The sequence below is a fragment of the Lissotriton helveticus genome, chromosome 1_2 (genome assembly GCF_964261635.1).
Source record: "Lissotriton helveticus chromosome 1_2, aLisHel1.1, whole genome shotgun sequence".
NCBI lineage: Eukaryota > Metazoa > Chordata > Amphibia > Caudata > Salamandridae > Lissotriton > Lissotriton helveticus.
The window spans coordinates 291,767,878-291,788,286 of record NC_136058.1 but is presented as its reverse complement, the minus strand read 5'-3'; the positions used below and the strand labels follow the sequence as shown (position 1 = coordinate 291,788,286).

Below are 20,409 nucleotides of genomic sequence, written 5' to 3'. Positions count from 1 at the left end.
GAAAAAATAAGTTCTGTGATCGTGAATGACCCTGAGGCGCGCCGGGTAGAACAAGGCGTATTTCATGCTGCGCTCCCTTAGTATTTTCTTCACTCCCCAGAAAGACGCTCTGGCCCTCTGCACCGCTTGCGTGAAGTCTGGGTAAATGGATACTGAGTGGTTCTCATATTGTATGGGGCCTTTCTCCCTTGCGGCCTTCAGGATGACATCTCTGTCCTTAAAGTGGAGGACGTTATTATATAAGGGGTGACCCAAAGAAAGTCCTAGGACCTGGGTATTGAGCGTTACAGAAATGGTGGTCCTAGACGTTAACTCTACATACACTTCTTGATATTATTTCAAGGAAACTTAGTTCAATTCTTTTTCTTTTTCACATGCGAAATTAATCCTGCAATAGAAAACTTGGAAACAAAGGAAGAAAACAATAGCCAAAAACAGATGTCCAAATCACACAGAAACAGTGTTTCAAACGTTTTAAAAGTAGAGGAAGATAACGACTCTTCCGTTTATTCTAAATAAAATTCCTCTTCATGGTACAATATACAATTATGTAATTTAAGGAAAAAAACAACAACAAGGGGTTACCAAAGGGTAGAGTGCATAGAGTGAGAAATTAGTGCTCGTGTAAGATAGAAAAAGAGACCAAGATGGTCAGGGGATGGTAAATTCCAATTATTTCTCAGTTCCAAGGCTAAATAATCCTTGGCAAAATCCAGGAGGAGCCTGCCCTCAAGGTTTTTCACGCAAAAAATGTCAATCTTTCTTGCTGTCTTACGGCGCGTAGTTCATCCGTTTGCTTTGTTATTTACAAGGGGGTGGGCGGGGGCAGGGACAACAGAAGATGCAGGCTCCAGGTGAGGGGAGATTGTCGACGTTTCGACCCAGGGATAGGAAGGGTGATTAATGTCCTCATGGACGGGTCTTCATCAGGACGGGGTAGTGACGAGAGGAGGCTAAGTTACAATGTAATCATGTAACCCCAGTAGTGTGGGCAGACACCCTTCAATGGTGTGCCATGTGCGAAAAAACAGTTGGATTTTCTTTCAAGAGCCGTCCAAGCGTACTCTCGAGTACCTCGCTGTCAGTGGCGACGGATGCTCACTCGGCGTCAATTATGTAAACGGCGCCGAGTGAGCATCCGTCAGCAGTCGCCAGCAGACAGAGCCCCACTGACAGCTCGCGCGGTCTAACTTTGGAGACGCAGCGTGTATACTGTTCGACGAACTGATCAAATACTCACCCTTCGCCACTGACAGCGAGGTACTCGAGAGTACGCTTGGACGGCTCTTGAAAGAAAATCCAACTGTTTTTTCGCACATGGCACACCATTGAAGGGTGTCTGCCCACACTACTGGGGTTACATGATTACATTGTAACTTAGCCTCCTCTCGTCACTACCCCGTCCTGATGAAGACCCGTCCATGAGGACATTAATCACCCTTCCTATCCCTGGGTCGAAACGTCGACTATCTCCCCTCACCTGGAGCCTGCATCTTCTGTTGTCCCTGCCCCCGCCCACCCCTTTGTAAATAACAAAGCAAACGGATGAACTACGCGCCGTAAGACAGCAAGAAAGATTGACATTTTTTGCGTGAAAAACATTGAGGGCAGGCTCCTCCTGGATTTTGCCAAGGATTATTTAGCCTTGGAACTGAGAAATAATTGGAATTTACCATCCCCTGACCATTTTGGTCTCTTTTTCTATCTTACACGAGCACTAATTTCTCACTCTATGCACTCTACCCTTTGTTGTTGTTTTTTTCCTTAAATTACATAATTGTATATTGTACCATGAAGAGGAATTTTATTTAGAATAAACGGAAGAGTCGTTATCTTCCTCTACTTTTAAAACGTTTGAAACACTTTCTGTGTGATTTGGACATCTGTTTTGGGCTATTGTTTTCTTCCTTTGTTTCCAAGTTTTCTATTGCAGGATTAATTTCGCATGTGAAAAAGAAAAAGAATTGAACTAAGTTTCCTTGAAATAATATCAAGAAGTGTATGTAGAGTTAACGTCTAGGACCACCATTTCTGTAACGCTTAAAGTGGAGGAGGCGTGCTATCAAGGGGCGAGGTGGATCCCCCGGCTTCGGTGGTCTGGGAGGGACCCTGTGTGCTCTCCACGCTGTACATCTGGGTTAGGTCTGCTGGGTCTGCTACGGTCTTTAGCCATTCCTCCACAAAGCGGGCCGGATTTGCCCCCTCACTGCGTTCCGGCACGCCCAAAATGCGTACATTGTTGCGTCTCGAGCGCCCTTCCGCATCGTCGACCCTTTCTCTCAGGTGTCGCATTTGCTTCTCCAGATTTTCTAGTCTCGTGGAGTGTTCCGTTTGTTGGGGTATCAAATCGGCAATCGCAAGTTTCTGCTCCGACACCTTTCCCGCTAGTTTCTTATGGTCATCTTTGAGTAGCGATAGTCCCGTCGACATCGTATCCATCCGAATTTCAAGTGCCTCCCTGGATGCCCGGATCTCCGAGAGTATGAGGTCCAGCTTAGCCTCGTGGGAGGTAGTTCCCGTGGGCGGGATCACGTCTTCATTAAAAGAGGCCAGGGGATCGTCCGAGCCAGAGGCCTGCGCTCCACCACGGGGGAGTCTATTCCCTCCCATTTTGTTCCTCCGCAGCGTTCCCCGTGGGCGATATGCTGTAGCCCAGTCTGCCCTCTCTTGTTACCTCCGGTCACTCACCGCCGACCGGGCTAGTTATGTGCCACGCCGTGCAACTGCACACCCCGGGGGGTGGTCCGATGCCTCGGTATTCAGCTCAGTTAGTGGTTCTAGGCACGTCCGCGGCCAGGTCCGGTGTCTCGTCCTCTCCTCCAGTCAGGCCAACTGCGTTGTTGTGTCCTCGGAACCCCAGACGATGGGTGGGCCCGCGATGGGCACTCGGTGCGACGGGTGAGCGGCGCAGAGCGCAAGGTGATGAGCCTCTTGTGTCGGGGCGTCCAGACCGCGACAGGTCCGAGTCAGGTCTGTTTAACGATTGGACAGCGCCAGCGACTGTCCGGTGATCGGCCCCCTTCGGTCACGGGTCGTGGCGTAGCTCTCCCTATGCCTCCTCGGTCCTGCCACAACTCTCGGCACCCTTGGGGCGGGGCGGGGGGCCCCACTGTCTCAGCCCGCTCGGCGCTGCTGTTGGAGCCGTTCGGGAAGGGAAGCCTGGCACGCCGGTGAGTGGTGAACGGTATTCTCAATTGTCCCGTAGGCTATTGTCTGGGCTCGGCCATGCAAGTGTTCCCCTGGCTCTGTATTAGGAGCCCGACCCGGATGGACCTCGTGGGACGCCTGCGTGCGTCAGGCGCCATCTTATGCCTTGTCTCGCAGCCCCGCCAGAACCAACCAGCAAGTCCGTCCCTCACCTCGCTCGTGCCTTCCACCCTCAGGATATGGTCCTCGGCAGTGTGCAGCGCCGTGGGTCAGGCGCTGGCCGCGGTCTCGGGTGTCCTAGCCCTCGCCGTGTTCCCGGGCCTGGACGCCAGTTGTCCCTTGTCTCCGTCGGCTCTCCAGCAAGTTCCGATGGTCGCTAATTACTCCGCAGGGTGCCTCAGCAGTGGAAGAGCCCGTGGCGGGTCCAAAACATCCAGAGCCGCTCCGCCGTGCTCAGCGGTCTTAACTCAGCCGGGCGCGGATCACTTCCGGTCCGCCCGTCAGCGTACCGTGGGCCGCGGTCTCCACGGCAATGGCAGGCCTCCCTTCTTGCGTGTGGCGTCCGCAGTCGGCGGTGCTTTGCAGGGTTCCCAGTGCCGGTAGCCAGACACCGGCAGTGCGGACCAGGATTCGGTAAGCTGCAGGCGAGAGGTAGGGGCCAAACCCCACCGTTACAGGATGATTTCCAGGATTTCAGGGGAAACTTGGACGGAGCGAACCTAGCTCACGTCCACCATGTTCGGCTGTTGGCCACGCCCCCCAGATTTCAATCTTGATCTATATGTATCTTTCATTATTCTCTACTTGTTAGGGACCACTGTTCCTTGAAATATATGCACCCAAGGTCCCTCACTTATTGCTCCTTTGGGTATCCCTTGTACTATATAACAGTACTTGAAGCAGCACCAGCCCTTCTCACATTCTAAGCAGGCTTCCCACCTCCTCCCTCGGAACAGGAAACGGACACAGTCCCACTTCGCAGAGGTACCCCTGCTTTCTCTACCCAGAGGACGGCAGCCACTCCCTTTGTGCCTCCCATCACCAAACGCCAATATGCCTTCACAGAGAGTCAAACTGGTGTGCTCCGAACTCGTTTTCTGTGACCTTCCACCAGTGAGCCCTGGTAGGTGCCGGTTCGAGATGGTCCCTACAGAGAGCGGGAGAGAAGGTCACATGTTCTGTGCAGAGAGCAGAGCTGCCGTTCTTTCAATTAACCTCTCCAGGGGTGTTCTTAAGTGTTCAGAGCCAGTGTTTCTCATTGTGTATTCTATGCTTCTACTGGGACAGCGCCAGCACATCTCCAATTGTATTCTACACTTTTAATGGGGCAGTACTAGCACTATGAATATATTTAACACTTTTAATGGACAGCTCCAGCACAATGCAGATAGTCCACACTTTTAGTGGGTCAGCGCCAGCACGTCTCCGATATTCTACGCTTTTAACGGGGCAGTACCAGCACTTTGCATATATTTCACATTATTAATGGGACAGTTCTTTTCAGTTTATGAACAGATACGGGGTTATTTATTAATATTTTGTACGAGCTCTTGTACAAAACACAAAGCACTTACGTTGATTCATGGACCACTCTTATAGCCAAAGGTGCAACACAATATTGTGCAGCGCAATGCTTAGTAAAAAACAGAACCTCACTTTATTTTTCTTCTTGCGCTCTTTTCTGCTTCTCCCCCTTTGCCTCCGTACAAGACTTCAGTATTTCCCCCCCACCCACCTCCCCCTTTGCCTCAATACAGATTCCAGTATTTCCACTTACAATCAGCCCACACTACCCCTACTTAATATATGTTATAATATATGTTATTTTGTGTCTGCTTTTATTAGTAACCATGTTGTGCCCTTACCTGCAGCACTTTTAACTTTTCAACATGCTGTACAGCAGCACTACTCTACAGCATAGCTTAACCCCATTGGCAAAGCCAACAGCTCTGTCAAAACACAAGGTCCCAAAGGCGAGACCTATTGGCTATGCCAATGCTTGTTTATCTCTGATGCTAGCCAAGACCTTTTGAATTTAGTAAAATGTGTATAAATACAATTCTGCAGCCCTCTTCATACACAGATCTGCTGTTTTGTCATTCACTTTCTATCAGCCCACTACAGGGCAGGGGGTCAGTTCCAAAACAATAGGAATAGAGGTTGAGCAAGAGGATATAGGTGGAGAGGAAGATCTTCACATCCAACAGGAGGCATATCCAGAGATTTTTAACATTCAGGCATAGGAATAAACTTTATGCAAGGACATTAAAGCAAATTCTCTGCAGGAGTAGGAAGACCTGTATCCCATTGAGGGTAGATCTTGCTCATGATATTCACAAACACAAGGAGATGATGGACGGAGCGCTGAAACTTTTCAGGCACTCACCCCCAGACACAGATCTGGGTTGAATCCATCATTCTTTAGCTCACTTCGCCACCTCAGTTCAGATCCAGCCACATGCAAATCAATCTTGACCCTGTTCCTCAAGGGATTAGTCCAACCCGAAATGCCAAGACAGGTCTTCCCTGGACTGGAAACACGCATCCTGGGGCCGGTTTTGGGGTAACATTCCATATCAGCCATACTAGCTTGAATCCGGAGGCAAAGTGAGCAAGGGGTTGGGATGTTCTATCACCTGTCTAGGTCCTTTAACTCCCAATGGCTTTAATTTATGGTTACCCATGGATTCCCCAACAGAGTTTTTTCTTTATCACATGCTCAGTATATACCGAAGGGGCCCCTTTCCTCTCAATGTGTCAGAGGAATGTTTGTCCCTGTAGGGCTCATCTTTAGTGGCTGTGAGCCTTTCTTTCCCTTCGAGTACCATCGCTCTCTGAAGTCGAGCCAATGGCCTTGGGCACTCCCTTCACAGTGCACAATTCTTTGGTTCTGGTAGGGTGGGAAATACAGACAACATCCTCAACTAACGACTTTGGCCTTAGGAGGAGCTTGTGACTATTCGTAATTGCTTTAAGTTTGACTTCAGCGTTTTTATTGAAAGCCCGTTCTTTCAACTGTTTTAAAAGCATCTTACTCTGCGGCATTGTAGGTGTTGGATACAACCTCTTGTGAGCAGTAGCATCGTCATCCAGAATGATGCACCCCTTTCACCCAGTGCTTTTTTCAGCGTTCTCGGTCATCTTCGAAAAAACACATGTCCTCCCTCTGTCGGGACACGCCCACAGTGGTCCACTGAGCAAATAAAACCACCTCCCTATGCAACAGGGATTTTACATAAAAAACAAACAGGCTTAACAGTCTTAGGACCCACGGGTCCTCTGCATACTAGATATTCTTCGTACAGTGCGAGCAGATGCAATTGGTGCAAAATTTTAAGATTGTGCGTATACTAGAAAATGATGTTTAGGAAACTCAGGAACACCACCCTTGAAACCCCTACGAAAAGAACTTCAAAAACATAGATCCAGCATCAAACTTGGTTACCCTCGATGGCTACTACTTTGTTCAGCTTGAGAACTTGACAAGCGTATTTTCGTACTACCTTCAAACCAAACGGCTCAAAAAAAAATCTACAATGGACGTTCCGTTAAGGCGGATTATCTGATTATGGTCAAACTCTGAGTTGCACAAACTATGTTGATGTTCACCACAGACAAAAAAAAAAGTTTGTAATTGGGTACTGGATGGCAAAATAATGCAGATGGAGAAAATAACCCAACATTAGCTGTTTACTGCAGTGTCACCCGCCAATTTAAAACGTGAATTTGCATTTTTTACCCCCCCCCCCCTGAAAATTACTTCTGCTCTTCTTTGAAACTCACCTGGCAGATGTTTCAAAATGTCTTTCGTTCCTCTGCTGGTGAGCATACCTGTTCGAAAGTGCACTGGAAATAGTTAGGCACCACTGAGTTCCAACTGATGCCTCTGTTTTCCCATCTACCATCTTCTAATCTGACTACCCTTGTCAGGTCGGGGACCATGTAGCTGCAGACAGCGCTCTACTTCAAGCTGTAGCCCCAATTAGTCTGCTTCTACATTGTATTTATTGTACTTTGGGTCTCAAATAGCAGCTTTACATTCGTTTTTCATTTTACGGTCAACATTCTAGCTGTGGCTGCTGGTTTAGGGAATACCTCTAGTATGTAAGATCATAGCAGGCATAGGTAAGTACTTATTGCTTCTATGGAGACGTTACTGCTTTTTACACAAAAATGCATCCTCTTGCACTGACCCAAATGTCTCAGCTGCCTTTGTATAATTGTGACAATGTGAAGTCCTCTTGAGGACATGGTGTACTTGAGTAGAGTTCAATGCCTTCCGGTGGAGACTTTGCTTCCATATCTTGTCAAATCGTGTCTACCTCCACCTGCATGTTAAATTGTACATTTGGATCCTTTATTTCATCCAGGACAGAATCCTCTCCAACTCCCGCAACTCTAAAGAACTCTTCAGCATCATACAAAAATTCACCAAACCCCCAAGCGAATCCTTCGACGTTCCACCCTCCTCAGACCTTTGCAACAAACTCAGTTCCTACTTCCATCTCAAGATTAGGACTCTCCAGCAACTTCAACAAGCAAAACCTAGGCAACGACTCTACTCTGTCTACTGGCAACGCAACCCAGCCTACCATCACCGCTTGGACCCCTGTCACCACAGAAGACCCCGCCAAGACCATGAGAAGCATACATGCAGGAGCCCCGACTGCCACTTGCCCTCCCCACATCTTTCACAGAGCTGCCTCCGCCATAGCACCTGAGCTACGACGCACCATCAACTGCTCCCTCGAAACAGGCATTTCCCCAGACGACTGGAAAAAGGTAGAAGTCAAGGCCATCCCCAAGAAGCCCACCGCAGACCTGACGGACCTCAAAGAACTAGAGATCCATCTTTCTCCTCCCCTTTGATGCCAGAGTCACCAACAAGATGGTCAACAGCCAGCTCACTGCCCTCCTAGCCGCCACGGACGACATCCACACCCTCCTCAACCAAGGACACATGGCTGCCCTCATCCTACTAGACCTCCTAGCAGCCCTCAGCACTGTCTCCCACCGCACACTAACCGCCAGACTCCACAATACCGCCCAGGACTGGATCCACTCCTTCCTCGCTGTCCAAACGCAAAGAATCAGGCTCCAGCTCTTCCTCTGGGAACCCACAAAAATCAGCTACGGAGTGCCCCAAGGCTCTTCAACATATACAAGGCCCCCCCGTCAGAAAACACTCAGCATAGTATCTTACACCAACAACACAGCTCATCCTCTCCCTCACCAACAAACCAGACAGCTTTCAGGAAGGAATGAACGATGTCACCTCCTGGATGAGCAGCAGCTGCGCTAAGCTCAACTCTTGAGAAAAATAAAATCCTCGTCCTCAGACCCAACCCCTTCGCTTGGGACAATACCTGGTGGCCCACCGCCCTCCTCACACCCACGGACCACACCAGCAACCTCTGCATCATACTCTACTCCTCCCTCATCATGAACCACCAGACCAATGGGGTATCTTCCGGGTGCTTCAACGCCCTCTGCATCCTTCTTAAGATCGTCAAATAGCCCCCCCCCTACAATCCAGGAGGTTTGTCAGCCGCGCACTTATAACCAGCAGACCAGACTACGGAAACGCCCTCTACGCCAGAATAAACAAATTTCTACTCTGCAAACTCCAGGCCATCCAGAACACCATAGCCAGACTCCGCCTCGACACCACCACATCACCCAGCACTTACGAGTACTCCACTGGCTCCCAGTCGAACAAAGTGTGACCTTCAAGCTCCTCACCCATGCTAACAAATCCCTCCACAACATCGGATCCCAATACTGCAACAAAAGAATCTTTTTCTACGCACTCAAAAGAACCCTCTGCTCCGCCGAACTTGCCCTGGCTGAAATACAACGCATCTGCAGAGCCAGTACGGGGCGAGCATTTTCCTACATCGCAGCCAAGACCTGGAATAAGCTCCCCCTCAGCATCAGATGAACCCGTACACTCCAAACATTCAGGAAGAACCTCAAGACCCACTCTTCCGATGAGACCGCGCTGCTCAAACCCCCATGCCCCCTACCTCCCCAGCGCCTTGAGACCCTCACGGGTGAGTAGTGAGCTTCACAAAGCCCTGATTGAGTTATACCTGGGGTCAAGCCCTGATTCTTCCCCCATTATTCATTCCTCCTTCTTAAGCCTCTACTCTTTAAACCTTAGTGTTGCTGTTGGAGGTATCTTATTTCCCTTAAACCGTCAGTGTCTTCTCTAGATCATTTAAAACATAAGAGTTTGGGAACTTTCTAGAAACGTAGAGCCTTCTTGAAGCTCTTATTTCAGTTCAGCTATCTTAGCATCATGAGTATTTGTTATTCTCCTGGCATCTACACATTTTGATTGTGGGGAAGTTACTGACCTCAAAGGATGTTCTTTTCCCTTGACCTTGATCTTATTCTGAACCAGAATCGGATATTCTTTTCTCTAGTCTTTTGAACACGATCATGCTCTGAAGTCAATCTGTTAGGTTTGTGTTTTGGTTTTTGAAATTTATTGCATTCTGAAGTACAGTCCACAGAGACAGTTTTATGATTCAATCATGCTCAGACGTTGTGTCTGAAGATTTATCACCAAACTTCGACCAGCATCACTCCCAGATATAAGGTCTTGTGGTTTGGAGGACTCCTTACAGCAAACCTTTTGTTTGGATCTGTAAGTGTGTGCTTTATAAACATTCTGAACACAATGTTCAAAAGACATCAACAGCTTTACTTTGTTCACCTTGGCCCCCCAAACCTCTATGTCTTATTGGTGGCTTTGAAGACTTCAGGTCTTTCAAAAATGACACTTGTCCCCTCGAGGGCTTCCGATGAAACAATCTTGGTCAGTATCCCCTTGATCAGATCAGTACACCGGTTCGTGCACACAGAGGAGTACTCTCCTTTCAGTGATGACCTAGATGTCAGTTACTTTGAAAGTGAAGGATTGTTCTGATCATTGGTTACATTACATACATATGAGGAGAAACTTTGGGAACTAGTTCATTATTGGTTTTACGGTGGCAATGGAAATTTCTATGGTTACAGGACTTTGGAATTTAGCAGTGTGATGATTTACGGACAGCCCTGATTAAGTCAATGGTTAATATACCGAATGGTGAAACAAGTGTTGACTACAGAACTGGCATTGAAGACATATGAACATATGTGAAGAAAAAATAATAAAAGACAAAGAAGGAATAACTTATCTTTCATTGACTTTTTGAAATAAAATTGGTTGCTCAGGAGATTTATTTGCTCAAGTTGGGGGCAATTTGTCTTCAAAAGTTTGGGAGTGTTAGTGGCTATTTCCTCTCCTTGGAGCACCAGATGATATCTTGAGGTTTACAATAGGGAACGAACTGTTTGCGCAACTAATGACCTTGCCACATGAGTAATCGTATCCGCATGGTGTTCCCCCTGAACATACTCTGAAATTTCTTCCTCAGTGAAACCCATTTCTCCCATAGATGGGACCTGCTTTTTTCCACCTTTCCAGGATGCTTGTTTCCGGTCCAGGGAAGGCATGGCTTGGCAGTTCGGGCTGGACTGTTCTCATGAGGCACAGGGTCAGACTGATTTGCATATGGCCAGGTCTAAACTGGGGTGGCCGAGTGAGCTAAAGAATGGTGATGGATTAAACCCAGATCAGTTGACTGGGGGTGTGTGTTTGATTTGCTCAAACGCTCCGTCCATCATCCCCTTTTGTATCGCTTTTTCCACCTTTCCAACACAGATTGTGCCGTATCCATTTTTCCCAGTGTGCCAGGAATATTTTCTTTTACGAATCAGAGTCTTTGGTTTGAAAGAGGAGCAGGCATGGCAACCCTCTGACTTAGGGTCTTAAATGGCACATCATACATACTGGATGCGAACTGTTTATAGCAAACGTTCAGCTACAGTTAGAGCAGAATATAAGCATATGCTTATAAACTAAAAATGGTGCTGAAGAGGCACAGAGAGAACACACCTGTACACATTCTCCAACCCAGTCGAAGGTCACCACTCAAAAACCTGATCCCTGGAACCAGGGATGCATGGCAACGGGAACCTTGAAGTCATTACTGAATTAGTCAATAAAATCTCTCCTTGTCGCAAGAGCTCAGCTGGTACACCTCTAAACCCAATGGCAGAATAAAAAAGAATCTACGTTGGAAGTCACGTACAGGTTTACGGTTGAGATCATAGTGAGTAATATTCCGCCACCCAGGTCGATGCTCAAAAGGAAAGAAATACTCGGACCCCATCACTAGATGGCGGAATTATACAAAGCATGTGAATCTTGGAGATTTCATGCTGGAGAAAAGCTTGCACTGATGCCCTGAAGACTGTTTTAGAATTTATTTTTTTCTAATTCCAGAAAAAAGAACTGGATCCATGCTGTCTTGGTTTTCTTTGTGATGTGTTCTTAGGAGAGTTTCATACTGGATGTTGATACAAATGGTTTTGCACGGTCAGCCGGCGGTTGAAGTAGACTAGATTAATTTCGTATAGCCAGGCTTGGATACGCTAGTATGGTAGATGTGTTTCTTGTTTTTGCTTAGTGATCTAGCGTTAGTCAAGTACCATTTGTTAATTGTTTCAGTCAGAAAGAGTTGAAACGTTTGGTTGATTGTATCCAGCTGATCACTGGCCATGCTGTTGAGGTGGAGTAGCTGTGGCCGGAAGTTGGCATGATGCATACCGGGATGGTGGTTATCATTCTAGGAGTTTCATTTACATGAAATGATATGCCTACTGGAACAGTTCCCATTTATTTTGTCTCTTAAAACGAAGAATATAGAAAAGATGGATCATCAATTTAACTTCCTTTAGTTTTTAAATCTATTTGGATGTCTTGAGTTTATTTTTTATTTTGCGCTCAGGACCTTAAAAGAAAATATTGCTGCATACATCCGCTGTGTTTATGGTGATGGACTTCTATCAGTTGAATGAGTGTTTGGGGATCCTGTATAAATGTGTAGATTTTCTAACATTTAGTCTACTGTTTGTGACTATTGTTCAAGTGGATAAATTATAGAAACAAAATAATGTGCCTTCCAGGTGGAGGAGAGAGATCAAAATAGTAATACACTGACAAGAGAAAAGACAAAGAATTTAATCACGGAAACCTGCCAGTAGGCTAATGCAATGGGAACTGCTTATGATGTTCAGTATGGGAAGGGGTATGTGGAAGTACACTGCAGCGCCACCGACTATTAGGAGTGTTCTTTTGTAGGAGCTTTTCCCCTCTTCAGTCGTGCCTTTGGTTGCAAGGAAGGAGGGAAAACAAGGTGACTGCACACTGCTTAAAAACACAGTGCAAGTAAACCTGCAGGGTGCAAAAACTACATTCACCCAGTATCTCATTTACTGACAAAACAAATGGACAACTCAAAAGCAAATCTTTTTTAAATGTAAACAAAAAGGTATATTTTCATCTGATCATTTATGGACCGGTGGTTTCAAATAAAAATAAAAAATGTGTTAAGATACTATGAAACTTAAGCCAAATAAAAAATGTTATCCACTGGAACAACTTTGGAGGATCATCCATTTAGATTTGGCCCATCTCTGCATTTCCCAGCCTACAAGCTGGCATCAGATCAATTATTTACAGTACAGTGCAATAACAGTGTGGAGAGTGTGCCATTGAGAAACACATGGCTCTATAACCCCGTTTATAAACCATCACACCCAACATAGAAAAGCTCTTCCATCTTCAGACTGTTTGATTAGGGACCTTCCGCACCTGCTGCCTCCATGGAGTTGTCGTCGTCGAACCGGCATGCTTCCGTCAATGTGGTAAACAAGCAGCCCATGGGGTCCAGGGGGTGTCCCACCCAGCCTTCCAGGTTGGTAATTGTCGTGGCACTCCTCTGTAGCAGCTCTGGAAGAACAGAAAGAAAGCTCTGAGGAAGCTGCTGATAGCCACCAAGGTAAACGTGCTGCCTACGTGTTGGACTAGCTGCACCTGACAGACAAAGGGGATAAAGTCCTGTGGGTCTTTGCACCCCCCACCTCATGTACCTTCCCCGCTGCTTCTATTATGGATGTCCCCTTAGAATTGAACAGTGATTAAGAAACAAATCGTTCCTCCTCCCAAAAATCAGCTGAACAGATTTAAAACAACTAATGTAAAAGGAAAAAAATGTTTGCAAATGATACGGCACGGGATTTAAAATATGCAGTTTTTGCTGCTAAATATAAGAAAATAGCCATGCAGCAGCTTAATGGCTTTAGCCATTGTGGCACTTCCCTTTTCCTCACTCCATGTCCCTGTGAGCGAGACTGATAGAGGTTTTTTTTTGTTTTTGTTATAAACACACCAGGACAATCACGTCTTCAACAAATAACCATTTCCAAAACAGCATTTAACACAATTTTAACAGTTTATGGGTTTAAGATTTTCAATCAACTCCATTTGCAGACAGCAACAAACTATAAAATCAACTTTAAGTATACAAGGCACAGATTATCAGAAGGCAATCTTTACACATAGACATTATCTACAACGTGGACTCAAAGCAACGTCCAAATATGTGGGGCCCCCCCGCCAGGATAACGAACACCAGGACAAAAGTCCATAAAAATAGGAGTAAAGATGCTTTCAACTAAAGAAATTAACTGATCAGGAGGAATCTGGCATCATCTTCCATCCACCAGCATTACGCTGCAGCTTGCTGAGGTCAGAGCCGCGCGCCGCCGAGATCCAAAACGCGCGAGCCGCAACGACATCCGCAACGCATGCCGCAACGATATCCAAAACGCGCGCCGCAACAACCAAAACGCGCGCCGCAACAACATCCGAAACGCGCGCCGCAATGACATCCGAAACGCGCGCCCTAATGACATCCGAAACGCGCGCCCTAACGACATCCGAAACGCGCGCCCTAACGACATCCGAAACGCGCGCCCTAACGACATCCGAAACGCGCGCCCTGACATCCGAAAACGCGCGCCCTAACGACATCCGAAACGCGCGCCCTAACGACATCCGAAACGCGCGCCCTAACGACATCCGAAACGCGCGCCCTAACGACACCCGAAAGGCGCGCCCTAACGACATCCGTAACGCGCGCCGCAACATCCGTAACGCGCGCAGCAACGACATCCGTAACGCGTGCCGCAACGACATCCGTAACGCGTGCCGCAACGACATCCGTAACGCGTGCCGCAACGACATCCGTAACGCGTGCCGCAACGACATCCGTAACGCGCGCCCCAACGACATCCGTAACGCGCGCCCCAACGACATCCGTAACGCGCGCCCCAACGACATCCGTAACGCGCGCCGCAACGACATCCGTAACGCACGCCGCAACGACATCTGTAACGCACGTCAATCCCACGACGTGAAGGCAACACAGGCGGTATCTCAATACTAGCGCCGCTACCAATACCATCTACAGAAAGTGACATGGACAGGTTTACCTTTCTTCTGATGTTTATATATTTCCAGCTGTCTTTGTTGCTGCAGTCTCAGAGTATTGATGATGGCTACAGCCAATCGCAGAGCTTCTTTGGGGTAGCCATGAGAGCGCAATGCATCAACCCGGGCACAAGCCGTGGGAACATGTTCTACAAAGTTAAAGAAATAGTTTGTAATTACTGCCTTAAAAAAACAGAGTACTCTTGACACTGAAATGTGACTGTGTGTATTGAATCGGAAAAAAAGAAAGCGGAACACCAAAGTTAGAAGAAGCCTGAACCAGACAGACCCTTCACAAACACTCAGCTAAGCACAAGCTAGTGAATTTCAAACACCTTGATCATGTCGATTTTGCTCTGGCACTAACCGATACAACCTCATCATGTTCCAATGACCCTTCCAAGCAAATATAGTCCTCGAATCTGTTAATGCGAGACACAGCCACCCCTCCCTCAGTCCCCAGCTACAGGGGCAGCAGAGGGGACACCTGAAGATGCCTCCCAGGAGATGTCTGCATATGCTGTGTTACTAAATGTTGGCGTTGTTGGCGTTGGACAACTTTACAATGACGATATTAGCAACCGCAACAGCACAGGAACATGCTACAGAAGCGGTGGCATGTCCCTATACACTGAAGCACTGCTTCAAAAGGCAGCATGGAAACAGGTTGGTCTACCACACTATTTCGTGCCACTCCTTGCTGGTTGGAGCTAAAACTAATGTGCCGAAGCTCATCACCCAACAAAGTGTGAACAATGTCACACGGCTGAAAACAAACCACCAACTGTTGACACATGCAGTATAGGGAACTATCTGTCAGAAACAGTGCCCCTTCTCACTTAACCCTGGCAGATGAACAGAAGATTCTTGTCCTCGGTGTCAAGAAGGGGACATGTGCTGCACAAGACTTTTGCCCATAGACCAGGCGTGTGCCCCCTCTGGATCAACCCAGGCAGATGGAGAAGATTCTTGCCCTGGCTGTTTGGAAGGGGACATGGGTAGGACAAGACCTTGACCCACAGGCTACAAGTGCGCTCCCCAACCCCTCCCAGCCCATGCGTTGGTCAAGACCTTCGCCCGCAGACCAGGCGATTGCTCCCCCTCCCCACCCACACATCCCCAGTCCATGGGTTGGACGACAAGACCTTCATCCATGGACCAGGCGAGTGCCCACTTTTAACACAACCCCAGTTCATGGATTAGAAAAGACCTTCGCCCGCAGACCAGGCGATTGCTCCCTCTCCCCACCCACACATCCCCAGTCCATCCATGGGTTGGACGACAAGACCTTCATCCATGGACCAGGCGAGTGCCCACTTTTAACACAACCCCAGTTCATGGATTAGAAAAGACCATTGCCCACAGACCAGACGGGTGCCCTCTCACACAACCCCAGCACCATGGGTTAGACAAGACCTTCGCCCACAGACCAGGCGAATGCCCCCCTCACACATCCCTGGCCCCTGGGTTGGACAAGACATTGGCTCACAGACCAGGCGAGTGCCCCCCACACACACACAACCCTAGTCCATGGGTTGGACAAGACCTTGGCCGATGGACCAGATGAATGCCCCCCTTCTCAACCCCAGTCCATGGATTGGACAAGCCCTTGGCCCATGGACCACACGAATGCCCCCCTCACACATCCCTGGGCCTTGGGTTGGACAAGACATTGGCTCACAGACCAGCTGAGTGCCCCCCACACACACACAACCCTAGTCCATGGGTTGGACAAGACCTTGGCCGATGGACCAGATGAATGCCCCCCCTTCTCACAACCCCAGTCCATGGATTGGACAAGCCCATGGACCACATGAATGCCCCCCACACACACAACCCTAGTCCATGGGTTGGACAAGACCTTGGCCGATGGACCAGATGAATGCCCCCCTTCTCACAACCCCAGTCCATGGATTGGACAAGCCCATGGACCACATGAATGCCCCCCACACACACAACCCTAGTCCATGGGTTGGACAAGACCTTGGCCGATGGACCAGATGATTGCCCCCCTTCTGACAAACCCCAGTCCATGGATTGGACGACAAGACCTTCATCCATGGACCAGGCGAGTGCCCACTTTTAACACAACCCCAGTTCATGGATTAGAAAAGACCATTGCCCACAGACCAGACAGGTGCCCTCACACAACCCCAGCACCATGGGTTAGACAAGACCTTCGCCCACAGACCAGGCGAATGCCCCCCTCACACATCCCTGGCCCCTGGGTTGGACAAGACATTGGCTCACAGACCAGGCGAGTGCCCCCCACACACACACAACCCTAGTCCATGGGTTGGACAAGACCTTGGCCGATGGACCAGATGAATGCCCCCCTTCTCACAACCCCAGTCCATGGATTGGACAAGCCCTTGGCCCATGGACCACACGAATGCCCCCCTCACACATCCCTGGCCCTTGGGTTGGACAAGACATTGGCTCACAGACCAGGCGAGTGCCCCCCACACACACACAACCCTAGTCCATGGGTTGGACAAGACCTTGGCCGATGGACCAGATGAATGCCCCCCTTCTCACACAACCCCAGTCCATGGATTGGACAAGCCCATGGACCACATGAATGCCCCCCACACACACAACCCTAGTCCATGGGTTGGACAAGACCTTGGCCGATGGACCAGATGAATGCCCCCCTTCTCACAACCCCAGTCCATGGATTGGACAAGCCCTTGGCCCATGGACCACACGAATGCCCCCCTCACACATCCCTGGCCCCTGGGTTGGACAAGACCTTCGCCCACAGACCAGGCGAGTGCCCCCCACACACACACAACCCTAGTCCATGGGTTGGACAAGACCTTGGCCGATGGACCAGATGAATGCCCCCCTTCTCACACAACCCCAGTCCATGGATTGGACAAGCCCATGGACCACATGAATGCCCCCCACACACACAACCCTAGTCCATGGGTTGGACAAGACCTTGGCCGATGGACCAGATGAATGCCCCCCTTCTCACAACCCCAGTCCATGGATTGGACAAGCCCTTGGCCCATGGACCACACGAATGCCCCCCTCACACATCCCTGGCCCCTGGGTTGGACAAGACCTTCGCCCACAGACCAGGCGAGTGCCCCCCACACACACACAACCCTAGTCCATGGGTTGGACAAGACCTTGGCCGATGGACCAGATGAATGCCCCCCTTCTCACACAACCCCAGTCCATGGATTGGACAAGCCCATGGACCACATGAATGCCCCCCACACACACAACCCTAGTCCATGGGTTGGACAAGACCTTGGCCGATGGACCAGATGAATGCCCCCCTTCTCACAACCCCAGTCCATGGATTGGACAAGCCCTTGGCCCATGGACCACACGAATGCCCCCCTCACACATCCCTGGCCCCTGGGTTGGACAAGACCTTCGCCCACAGACCAGGCGAGTGCCCCCCACACACACACAACCCTAGTCCAAGGGTTGGACAAGACCTTGGCCGATGGACCAGATGAATGCCCCCCTTCTCACAACCCCAGTCCATGGATTGGACAAGCCCTTGGCCCATGGACCACACGAATGCCCCCCTCTCACATCCCTGGGCCTTGGGTTGGACAAGACATTGGCTCACAGACCAGCCGAGTGCCCCCCACACACACACAACCCTAGTCCATGGGTTGGACAAGACCTTGGCCGATGGACCAGATGAATGCCCCCCCTTCTCACAACCCCAGTCCATGGATTGGACAAGCCCATGGACCACATGAATGCCCCCCACACACACAACCCTAGTCCATGGGTTGGACAAGACCTTGGCCGATGGACCAGATGAATGCCGCCCTTCTCACAACCCCAGTCCATGGATTGGACAAGCCCATGGACCACATGAATGCCCCCCACACACACAACCCTAGTCCATGGGTTGGACAAGACCTTGGCCGATGGACCAGATGAATGCCCCCCTTCTCACAACCCCAGTCCATGGATTGGACGACAAGACCTTCATCCATGGACCAGGCGAGTGCCCACTTTTAACACAACCCCAGTTCATGGATTAGAAAAGACCATTGCCCACAGACCAGACAGGTGCCCTCACACAACCCCAGCACCATGGGTTAGACAAGACCTTCGCCCACAGACCAGGCGAATGCCCCCCTCACACATCCCTGGCCCCTGGGTTGGACAAGACATTGGCTCACAGACCAGGCGAGTGCCCCCCACACACACACACAACCCTAGTCCATGGGTTGGACAAGACCTTGGCCGATGGACCAGATGAATGCCCCCCTTCTCACAACCCCAGTCCATGGATTGGACAAGCCCTTGGCCCATGGACCACACGAATGCCCCCCTCACACATCCCTGGCCCCTGGGTTGGACAAGACCTTCGCCCACAGACCAGGCGAGTGCCCCCCACACACACACAACCCTAGTCCATGGGTTGGACAAGACCTTGGCCGATGGACCAGATGAATGCCCCCCTTCTCACACAACCCCAGTCCATGGATTGGACAAGCCCATGGACCACATGAATGCCCCCCACACACACAACCCTAGTCCATGGGTTGGACAAGACCTTGGCCGATGGACCAGATGAATGCCCCCCTTCTCACAACCCCAGTCCATGGATTGGACAAGCCCTTGGCCCATGGACCACACGAATGCCCCCCTCACACATCCCTGGCCCCTGGGTTGGACAAGACCTTCGCCCACAGACCAGGCGAATGCCCCCCTCACACATCCCTGGCCTCTGGTTGGACAAGACATTGGCTCACAGACCAGGCGAGTGCCCCCCCCCCCCCCCACACACACAACCCTAGTCCATGGCCTCACTCACCGAGCCAGAGCGGCTGCCCCTGGGAGTTGAAGAGCAGGCTCTCGCCCTCCCGCTGGTAGGAGGGGGACATGTAGAAGTCGCTGCTGATGATCCTCTGGAGGTGGCTGTCCTGCCAGTGGAGGTCGCAGCCCTCGATGGCGCGCGTGAACACCGTCCTCCTGGGCCGCGCCAAGGAGTCTGCAAAAAAGAAGAGACATGTTGAGAAGAGGGGGTGCTATGCAGCCATTTTAGCAAATTGACACCAAAATCCATCACCCGGAACGCGTTTCAATTTGGCTCCAGTGCCTGTCCCCTCGCTGAACCCTGGAGCGGACTGCTGAGGGTGGGGGAGGTGCCTGAGGGGGGGGGGGGGGGTTACTGATTATGAGAGCAGGGGGCGGAGACATCTTGCCAAGTTATGAGACTTGAAATGGGGAGGGCAGAGGTTCATGAGAGTGGGTCACGCAGACCATATTCCTGCAGCTATTGCCAACTTGCTTGAAATACCTGATGGCAGAAGGCGCTCGGTGCGGTGCTTCTCGGCCCGTGAGCTCCTGCGGGCCATAAATCCGACCCCGCTACATCTATCAGGGTGCAGCTTCACCGGGCGGGGTCGAGTCCAAGGGCTTTCACTTCGGTTCACCAGAATTGTAAAGCCAAAAACCAAGACTTTTCACGAAAATAGAAGGAGCACTGCAATGTTACTTCAAGCAAGCGCACAGAGTGACAGCGCTCCTCAGCAGAGAATTACTGAACAGGCAGTTAGAAAATACATGAAATGCAATGTGTTATACGCAGTAGCTTGTGTGTTAAATAGCTTTCTTGAAACTCTCCCTGCTTTGTTAAACATAAAAAGGCCACTGTCGCCGTTTTCAGTCGACCCTCTGTAACAACAAGAGCTACATTTCCTGAAATCTGCCGGGACCGTCCGGGACACTGGTCACCCTATAGTTCACTGCGCGCTGCAGACGGTGCCAAGAACAGACCCCCGCAGCCTTGGGAGTAGGGCCTGCTAAGGCGGCGGCAGGTTCACAGACCAAATGACAGGGTGAACGGGCGCCCGGATTTGCCAGGACGGTCCCCGTTTTTCACCAGC

The 20,409-nt window shown here is 49.9% G+C and overlaps 1 protein-coding gene across 2 annotated transcripts in view; it reads right to left on the bottom strand.

The window, feature by feature from the left end:
- The window catches only part of ZSWIM5 (zinc finger SWIM-type containing 5), a 304,027-nt gene that overhangs the window by 44,966 nt on the left and 238,652 nt on the right, over positions 1-20,409 (bottom strand). For both annotated transcript variants that reach the window (XM_078671759.1, XM_078671758.1), the window contains 3 exons: positions 19,335-19,511; positions 14,539-14,685; positions 12,857-12,994 (listed from right to left, as the gene is read on the bottom strand). In XM_078671759.1, coding sequence (XP_078527885.1) covers positions 12,857-12,994; positions 14,539-14,685; positions 19,335-19,511 — 462 coding nt within the window. The remainder of the gene's footprint in view (positions 1-12,856; positions 12,995-14,538; positions 14,686-19,334; positions 19,512-20,409) is intronic.